Raw genomic sequence first — 10,633 nt, forward strand, 5'->3', positions numbered from 1 at the left:
TACTCTTCCTAGGGTCCACAAAAAAAACACAAAACATGACAAGTAACAAAACACTGATAGACAAGGACAGTCACACACATTTTAAATACAACTAAATACACACCATACAACAACAAAAAGAATACAAACAATACAACTAGAAAATAATGTGTGTGTTAGAGTGTGTCTGTGTGTGCGCGTGCTTGTGTCTGCCCCCTCACAGTCCCTGCCGTTCCATGAGATGTTGTTTAATCCGTTTTTTAAGGTCAATTTGTTGTTTGCTTGAGTAATTGGAGATGGAAGGGAGTTCCATGTGATCATGGTGCTGTATAATACTGTGCGTTGCCGTGAATTCATTTTGGACTTGGGGACTGTGAAGAGACCCCTGGTGTTATGTCTTGTGGGCGACATATGGGGTGTCTGAGCTGAATGTTATTTGATTATGCAGACAATCAGGAATTTTCATCACAATAATATTTCTCATAAAATCTAGGAAAAGCAGTGAATCTCTCATCAACCCTCAACCAGGAAAGACTGGAATGACATGTTATTGATGTTAGTTCTGTGTGTGCAGTTAAGGACAAGGCCTGCTGTTCTGTTGGGAGCCAGCTGCAGCTTTACTAGGTCTTCCTTTGCTGCACTTGACCATATTACCAGACAGTAAACAAGATAAGACAAGACCAGAGCCCGAACAACTAGTACAGTTGATTTTTATGTCAAAAACGCAGAACATCTGTTAAGAACAGACATACCCCTCCCCATCTTCACAACAACTTTGTCAATATGATTTGATCGTGATAAGTGAACATCCAATGTTATACCTAGACGTTTAGCTTCCTCAACTTGATCAATGCTCCACAACTCCAGGTGAGGTTTAGGTCTTAGAGACTGTTTTGAACCAAATAGGGAGTGAAAGGGCTCGGGTGATGGGTTGATGGCCACAGACAGACCTCGTGGGAACACCTGGCCTAGCAAAACTTCATCCTGGGCTGGGAAATGAGAGCATGTTTACATTCTAGGGACCTTGTGATAGGGATGACAGTGAAAACATGACTTTGAGCATCAGTAAACAACACCAACTGGATCTCTTCCCATACCATCTCATCTCACACTCCTCATCAAGCCCTACAGAGCTGCTCCGTGTATCTCCTCGTCTCCTTCCCTCAGACCTCATCTCTCTGTTAGCTACCAGACCCAGAGGACGTGTAGACCAGCAGCCCAATGGAGCAGACAGTGGTGCTGATCACAGGATGCTCCTCGGGGATAGGCCTCAGTCTGGCCGTCCGGCTGGCCTCGGATCCAGCGAAAATATACAAAGGTAAGCAGTGACTGACTTGCAAGCGCATCACTGTACAGAAAGCGTTTATTTTATTCAGTGCCGTAAGATCATGCAATAAACAGTGTGGGTACAATACGTGATGTGTTTGTTGCATAAGAGCTTTGAAGCAGTAAGCTGTCTCTGAGTTTTATGCCTGTTTACTACATGGCATCCACATATTAGAAACAGGTTTTGGTTGGTTTACCTGCATCACAATTTAATTACAGAAAATTCTAGTTTTGGAAACTATGGTGACAATATAATGTCAATGTCAAGCCCTGTATTTCATCTGTTTTGTTTCGTACATGTTTAATGGTAAATCTTTGGTGACGAAATCTCTGATATCCTTGACCACTGATATCAACTCTGTTTAGTCTATGCCACCATGAGGAATCTTGCCAAGAAGGAGCGTCTGCTGGACTGTGTGAAGGACCTGCACAAGGACACCCTGGACATCCTCCAGATGGACATCACTGACCAGCGGTCCATTCTGGATGCCAGGGACAGGGTCAGGGAGAAGAGGGTGAACATTCTGGGTATGACCAGAGTCATGACTTACAGGAATAGTGTTATATCGTGTGTGTGTGTGGTTGTGTGCGCGAAACAGAAGAACAGATGTCCTTCACATTTTTACATCAACAACAATTACTTTACATGTGTACAGCATACAGGATGTCATGTGCTCTGGATTTCTGTTTGTCTGTGGTATTCATGTTGGCAGTGTGTAATGCTGGTGTGGGGTTGATGGGGCCGCTGGAGGCCCAGTCTCTGGCCACCATGAGGCAGATCCTGGAGGTCAACCTCCTGGGCACCATCAGCACCATCCAGGCCTTCCTACCAGGGATGAAGGCCCAGGGCCATGGACGCATCCTGGTCACTGGCAGCATTGGTGGGCTACAGGGTGAGAGAGAGAGAGAGCAGGGCTGGGGTGACAGGAGGGGGAGTGGGATGAAATTGCATTTAGACACTACTCTGAGGTCAGATTTGGGGGTTTGTTAAGTATTTATTGCCATGATAATCACATATCTCTGTGTGTTATTGTATTGTAGGACTCCCCTTTAATGAGGTGTACTGTGCCAGTAAGTTTGCAGTAGAGGGCGCCTGTGAGAGTCTGGCCATTCTCCTGCAGCACTTCAACATCCAGTGAGTCCAGACAGTCATCAGCTCATGTATCCCTTTGTCAGTGTTTCATTTTGGATGTGCACTGTATCTGTGTTGGTACTGATTGACTCCATCCAACGTCATCACGCAGTGTGAGTCTTATTGAGTGCGGCCCTGTCAACACGGATTTCCTGGACAACCTGCAGAGGGCAGAGCCAGGGGACTCTTCGCTGCAGCAGGTCGACGCCCACACACGCAGCCTCTATGACACGTACCTGCAACACTGTGGGATGGTGTTCCAGAACGCAGCTCAGGACACAGAGGATATTGTGAAGGTACAGGTACTGCTTACTTGACATCTATTAGTTATTTAGCTGATCTTCTATGGTGCTCCTCCCTGTCTCCAGAGCATACTGCATGTACATACGTATGTAAATGATACTAGATATTTAATGATTTTCTATGGAAGTGTAAGTAGTACTGTTGAGTAGATTTAATAGCTGGACCCCTCTCAATACAGGTATTTCTGGATGCCATCCAGTCAACGGACCCTGCATTCAGATACTACACCAACAATGCCCTCATTCCGCTCAGCAGCCCTAAGATCTCAGCACTGGACGGGTCCCAGTACATCAGAAATATGAGCAAGATCATCTTCTCAACCAATGGGAAAGGGGAACAAAAATAGCCATCAAACTATGGAATGTAATATAACCCTTTACTTTATACATACAGTACCAGTCAACATTTTTAGAACGCCTACTCATTCCAGGGTTTTTCTTTATTTTTTAGTATTTTCTATATTGTATTACTATAGTGAAGACATCAAAACTGTGAAATAACACATATGGAATCATGTAGTAACCAAAAAGGTGTTAAACAAATCAAAATATATTTAATATTTGACACTTTTCAAAGTAGCCACCCTTTGCCTTGATGACATCTTTGAACACTCTTGGCATTCTCTCAACCAGCTTCATAAGGAATGCTTTTCCAACAGTCTTGAAGGAGTTTACACATATGCTGAGCACTTGTTGGCTGCTTTTCCTTCACTCTGTTGTCCAACTCATCACAAACCATTTCAATTGGGTTGAGGTCCGGTGATTGTGGAGGTCAGGTCATTTGATGCAGCACTCCATCACTCAACTTGGTCAAATAGCCCTTACACAGCCTGGAGGTGTGTTTTGGGTCATAGTTCTGTTGAAAAACAAATGATAGTCCTACTAAGCGCAAACCAGATGGGATGGTGTATCGTTGCAGAATGCTGTTGTAGCCATGCTGGTTAAGTGTGCCTTGAATTCAAAATAAATCACTGACAGTGTCACCAGCAAAGCACCCCCACACCATCACACCTCCTCCTCCATGCTTCATGGTGGGAACCACACATGCGGAGATCATCCATTCACCTAACCTGCGTCTATCAAAGACACAGAGGTTGGAACCAAAACTCGCAGATTTGGACTCATCAGACCAAAAGACAGATTTCCACCAGTCTAATGTCAATTGCTTGTGTTTCCTGGCCTAAGCAAGTCTCTTCTTCTGATTGATGTCCTTTAGCAGTGGTTTCTTTGTGGGCAATTTGACCATGAAGGCCTGATTCACCTCTGAACACTTGATGTTGAGATGTCTGTTACTTGAACTCTGTGAATCATTTATTTTGGCTGCAATCTGAGGTGCACTTAACTCTAATGAACTTATCCTCCGCAGCAGAGGTTACTCTGGATCTTTCTTTCCTGTGGCGGTCTTCATGGGAGCCAGTTTCATAATAGCTCTTGATGGTTTTTGCGATTGCACTTGAAGAAACTTTCAAAGTTCTTGAAATTTTCCGCATTGACTGACCTTCATGTCTTAAAGTGATGATGGATTGTTGTTTCTCTTTGCTTATTTGAGCTGTTCTTGCCATAATATGGACTTGGTCTTTTACCCAATAGAGCTATCTTCTGTACACCCCCCTACCTTGTCACAACACAACTGATTGGCTCAAACACAATAAGAAGGAAAGAAATTCCACAATGTACTTTTAACAAGGCACACCTGTTAATTGATGTGTATTCCAGGGGACTACCTCATTAAGCTGGTTGAGAGAATGCCAAGAGTGTGCAAAGCTGTCATCAAGGCAAAGGGTGGCTACTTTGAAGAATCTCAAATCTCAAATATATTAACACTTTTTTGGTTACTACATGATTCCATACGTGTTATTTCATAGTTTTGATGTCTTCACTATTATTCTACAATGTAGAAAATAGTAAAAATAAAGAAAAACCCTTGAATGAGTTGGTGTGTCCAAACTTTGACCTGTAGGCTGTATATAGGTTATACACATGATTTGCGTTGGAGCCACACACAAGGACATAATTTCAGCAAAATTCATAGATAGCCAAAATTGTCTTCTTTACACACACTGTTCAACCACCAACTTCAAGGTGGAGGTTTTGCTATTATGTCACAACTTTCTTATACATTTGAAACGTTTATTTCTAATACTCTATATCCACCAATGTTTTTCTTCATAAGTGATTGCTAATGTGTACCTTCATGTGTGTGTAAGATATTGCTGTTCTTAGATTTTAGTGTATGTGTATGAAAATGCGTTTTTTTTCTTCTTTCAAATCTCGATATATCCATTGTTTAGCATGGAATGAAGTGATTGTATCCTGTATGTGATGTGTGGTTGTCTCACCTAGCCATCTTAAGATGAAGGCACTTTTACTGTAAATCGCTCTGGATAAGAGCATCTGCTAAATTATTCAAATGTAAAATATGTATATCTTATATTACGGTATTGAATGCTTTTTAAAATATATATATAAAATATTGATGTCACAAATGTATCATTCATACAGTTCTTTATTAAAAATGTAGTTATTTTTTTTACATTTGACTGTGTAAAACCTAGCAGTACTACTAGCAGTACTATTTATCTGAGAGTGAAGGTGAATTTGTCTCTCAGGGATTCTCGAAAGACAGGACAATCACAACTTTTGCTTTTACAAATATTTTTCTTAATATTAACAACATTTGAAATATAAATGTTTATAGACCAAAGTATCAGCTACCACACAACGTAAAGGAACAACCTACTAACTAAAATTCCACTAAATGTAATTTTTAAGATCAAATATTCAAACAAAATTCCCTTTTTTCAACTATAAAAATTACATTTCTCTGCCGGACAAAGATTGCCCCGTTCTCTGAAATTAAGTTATTAGATATATTTTAAACAAATTCATGTCTGTCATTGAGCAACCCCATGACATGATTAGGTAGTGAAAAATCACACCAATCTAGTTTATAATTTCTTTAAACAATAAAAGCTAATTTACCAACATTTCTGAAAATGGTACATAGCGTTTTGGAATGAAATCTTCATTTGTTTCGTTTTTTTTAACCTTCGACTCCATGATTAGATGTTTAAATTAAAATATATATATATATATAATAATATTTTGCACTTATACTGTATTTGTGTTTGGGTTCATATCTTTTGTTAATGCGCACATTGCTGGTACTGTTCCCTCCCACAAGGCTCTGTTGCTGACTGGTGTATCATGGGTGTGATAACATTCTCAAGGGCATGGCATGGATATGAAACTGTCATGGGTATTATTCCACCCAGCAATGTACTTCTTGGATCACTATCTCACAAATGTGTGTATGCCCGTATGCCTGTGTGTGCCCACCATGTGTGCCCCCATGTGTGTGTGTGTGTGTGTGTGTGTGTGTGTCTTCAGTTCAACCAGCCCTACTCCAGCTGTGACAGACTATACCCCCAGTCAGCTGCCAGGCCTTGAGATAAGGCTAACTCAAGGACCCAGATCAGATTACCAGGCCCTGTCTGTCTGGCACTCGTCTAAACATACCAATATTTCACTTGCACAATATTCCCTTTGAACATCATTTTTTTGTATTGATGATTATCATGGGGCGATATGTCAGGGAGAGACTTCATTCCTAGACAATGATTGGTTTGACAAGCAAGGCATTTATCCTGTTCTGTCCGTTTGTATTTCATTGTTTGTGTCAATCATTAGTAGTGTTGAGCAAACAATTACTTCACACTGGAAGAAGTTAAGCCTTAACAAAAACGTATTTTACTTAACAAAAGTTACTTTGAAAAAGCATTTCACTACATCCAAACTACTTTGTGATAAATGATCATATCTAAATGTCATAGATGACAAATTGCAACCGCAGATCACTCGAGGGTCACAACAGAATGTCTCATTTAGTGTATTAAACACAAAACTATGTTTCAAGTGAGAATTAGACAGATCTGATGTCGAAATACAAAGGAAATTCTTGCCTACTTCATCCATATATCATTTTATTTTTGCAAAAGAAGTAGTGTGTAGTTCCAGTAGTTAAAGTTGCACACCACCACATGGTAAAAAGCAGTCAATACACTACCAATATTTGAATTAAGTTCAACTACCACCAAGCTACTGCAAAATACAGTTTGAACTAGTTGAACTAAATGTAGTTCACTACTCCCCAACACAGTATGTTTTCCCTGCCAGTTCACAATGTTCTGACATTGAACTATGTACAGACTTTCTCCCTCATGTGATTTTCTAGCTCTGTGACCTATTTCATGGACATGTTTGAAATACCTCTAACCCAGAGGAACAACAGAAGAGGTTCTCTGTCCTTCCTCTCCAAACATTGCTACAAAGTGACAAACAACTGAACACAAACAAAGCATATGAACGTCTGCGTGCACACACACACACACACACGCACACACGCACACACACATACACGCAGTGTTCTGTTCCTAACGAGGTACATTTCAGTTTCTGTGGTTCTGGTTAAGGTCCATGTTGTGACTCATGAAAACTGATGACAATTATTTCAGTTTGAAGGAGGAGATTTCAACCTCCAAGAAACCGCGTACAAGCTACTCATCAACATCCCTGTTCAACCTGTTTATGTGTCGTGAGCCGTGTTACTCACTGATTTACTGTAAATATTACTGAAGTGTTTCTCACACGATCCAACACGAGTCGACAGATGTTCTTTATTTTGTCCACCAGGTGGCATATACTGTAATCCTAGCCATCGTGTTGGCTTGTTGATAAAGTTCCTGATTTGAATGAGGGGTAAGCCTATAAAGTTCAATAATTGTCATAACTACGTAAAACATACAGCCAGGTGATTGATGATAATGTCTCTAAAGTGTAAAGACGTCACTGTAAGTGGTGGTTTCTTTTGTCTCCTTTGTGAAGGCCATGTATAGTTGCGGACAATGGTCTTTAAATTTTTTTTTTTTTGCGTCTAATGAAAACAATGAGGTACACTGTAATTCTAAAAGCCTGTGAAAAAAGTTCAAGACATACATATCTCTCGCTTGAGGCTCCTGTTTCATTCCATCCCAGACTGGCACAAAAATATGACACAAAATGTCACCACTCTCAACAGAGCAAACTAGGTCTTATTTTACGCTCTGTGGGTTATGTAAAATACAGTGTGAGGCTCTAACACCCAAGAGCCAAACGCTAGTCTAAGAACCTACCATTACAGCACAGAGCGAGCTAGCCTCTGAGTTATGTATATGTACAGTATATGTCATCTCTGATCGCTGTTTGGTAAACTGGCCTAATAGTGGCCTGATGATCCTGTATGTGACCTAATTCTTCCACTTATGGCTATGTTACCACTAACCATCTAATTATGAATTACCTAACAGTTTTATAGCTGGCCTTATAGTAGCGTAAGCTATAGGACATGAATTCATGTGGGAGGTCATCACACAGCATAGCCACAATTATTTTAATCAAATAGTGGATTTAAGCCATGTTGCATTTGGTAATACCAATATGGATGTTTTTTTCTAGCCTGCAGTACAGTAGGTCATGTCATGTGACCCATGTCAACCTGCTATAATTTGCAAGTTGCCCTGAGTTTGTTTGCACCCACAGTTGGAGATAGTGTACCAGGCAGTGTCCCAAAGTCCAGGTTTGCATCATAACCAGACATGTCGTTTTCCTGTCTCAGTCATCCCCTCCGTCATGAAACACCCACCCACATCATGGATGGTGGATTTGGACTTTGACTCTCCATAAGAGCATCACTGTGACAGTGTTGTGGACACTGAGGCAAAGCCAGGGCAGGGCCAGTCTGGGCAGAGGCCCTGCCAGATTGAACACTGGCTCACCCATGCATAGGAGGTTCCTGGGATCTAATGTTGTTTCACAATCATATGGTACCCCCCACCCCCCTCCTGCAATTCTAGAGTTAGCTAGTCATGAGTTATGTAAACTTTTCAAAAAGCCACAGTTGGGGATTCTGTTGCGGTGAACATCATTTACCAGAGCCTGGAACACAGTTGGGGCGTTGGTGAGGCCAAAGAGCATGGCCAGATACTCGTAGTGGCCGCTGGCCATGTTGAAGAAAGTCTTCCACTCGTCCCCCTCTAGTGTCCGCACCAGGTGGTAGGCGTTCCGTAGATCCAGCTTGGAAAACACAGTGGCACCCTGGAGCAGCACGAAGGCCGAGGAAACGAGTGGTAGTGGGTAACATTGAGTCCCCGGTAGTCAATGCACAGGCACAGGGTCTTGTCCTTTTTCTCCATGAAGAAGAACCCTGCGCCTACGGGAGAGGAAGAGGGAGTCTCTGGTCCCGACAGAGAGTACAGACATCCCCGGGGCGGTGTGGTGCTAGGGAGAAGGTCAATCCCGCATTCATAGGGTCGGTGCGGCAGAAGCAACGTGGCCCGGGCCTTGCTGAACACCTCCCACAGGAAGCCGTCCCGGGGCGGGCTGCGCTGACTTCAAACAATGGGCGTGGCAGAACGGACTCCAGCCCATGATGGCACCCGTAGACCAGTTGATGCGGGGATTGTGTCACTGGAGCCAGTAGAATCCCAAATCCATGGGAATCCATGGGAATCTGAGGAGACTTGATGAGAAGAAATTGAATAGTCTCGCTGTGATTCCCTGACACCCGTAGGTTTATGGGAGTGGTATTATGAGTAACACGGCCTATAAAGCACCCGTCCAGCGCTCTAACATCCATGGGAATGGAGAGGGGCTGATTGGGGATGTTCAGCTAGGAAGCCAGGGTAACGTCCAAAAAGTTCTCATTGGCCCCAGAGTCAATGAGGACCAGAAGAGATTTAGACTGGTTTCCCCACAGCAGAATGGCATGAAAAGGGGTGCGAGCAAGGGAAGCAGAAAAGTTCCTCATATGGCCCACCAGAGTACTCGCTCCTACCGGTGAGCCTGGTCTTTTAAAGGACAAGAGGCCACAAAATGACCCAAAGTCCCGCAACACAGACAACTCTTTGTGTTGATCCTGTGTTGCCGTTCCGCTGGCAACAGCCCAGCTCTGCCTAGTTGCATAGACTCAGGAAGCGGTGACTCAGCCATCTTCAGCGACTCTCGAGGGAGGTCGGGAAGCCTCGGGTTCTCTCGGCAACCGGATCGTCGGGGACTTCCGGGATGACTCGGAGGCAAGGTATAGCGAACTTAATCGAATTTCCCCTCCCTCCGTCATTCCCGTAATCGCCCATCAATTCAGATGGTCAAAGCGATGAGGGAATCGAGATCAGTAGGTAACTCCTCCAAGATGCCGTGTAGGAACATATCGAACAGCTTTTCCTGGTTCCAAGCACTCTCCGCTGCCAACGTGCAGAAATCCAAGCGGGGCTCCCGAGAAGGTGGAGTGACTGATGAGATGGCGCTGCTCACAGTCGAGTTACAGAGGGGCTGTGGGGTTACCACCGTGGTAGGCTGCCTCCCAGACAACCCGCAGAATTTGCTCCAGCAATATATCCAACGCCCGGTCATGACGTTCAGCCAACGTTTGGACCCCCCCCCATAAGGCCACGAAACAATTCTTTGTGCCAACCGATGGAGGCTCCCTGGGAGAAGATGGCGTCGTGCAGCTGGCCCGGGTCTGCTGGTCAGTCATGACCAGTTCCTACTATCAGGTGTCAAGGTAAGACCCAGATGCAGACACGTCAAATTGACAATGGTTTAATATTCCAACAGGGGCAGGCAATAGACATGTCAAGTGCAGGCAGGGGTCAGTAATCCAGAGGAGGCAAAGGTACAGGACGGCAGGCAGGCTCAGGGTCAGGTAGAGTGGTCAGGCAGGCGGCCTCAGTGTCAGGGGCAGGCAGAGTGGTCAGGCAGGTGGGCTCAGAGGCAGGACAGGCAAGGGTCAAAACCAGGAGGGCGAGAAAGAAGAGAGACTTTGGAAAAGGAGGAGCTGAGAGAAACACGCTGGTTGACT

General features: G+C 43.6%; 1 protein-coding gene across 1 annotated transcript; it reads left to right on the forward strand.

Annotated features, from left to right (window-relative positions):
- The first annotated feature begins 905 nt into the window (after positions 1 to 905).
- On the forward strand, positions 906 to 3,200 carry LOC112259422 (estradiol 17-beta-dehydrogenase 1). The gene is made up of 6 exons (XM_024434126.2): positions 906 to 1,297; positions 1,672 to 1,833; positions 2,019 to 2,198; positions 2,347 to 2,440; positions 2,550 to 2,733; positions 2,919 to 3,200. Exons 1-6 carry the CDS (start codon positions 1,201 to 1,203, stop codon positions 3,084 to 3,086), a joined length of 885 nt encoding a protein of 294 aa, XP_024289894.1. The 5' UTR covers positions 906 to 1,200; the 3' UTR covers positions 3,087 to 3,200.
- The last annotated feature ends 7,433 nt before the right edge of the window (positions 3,201 to 10,633 follow it).

Source organism: Oncorhynchus tshawytscha, linkage group LG09 (assembly GCF_018296145.1).
Source record: "Oncorhynchus tshawytscha isolate Ot180627B linkage group LG09, Otsh_v2.0, whole genome shotgun sequence".
Taxonomy (NCBI): Eukaryota; Metazoa; Chordata; class Actinopteri; order Salmoniformes; family Salmonidae; genus Oncorhynchus; species Oncorhynchus tshawytscha.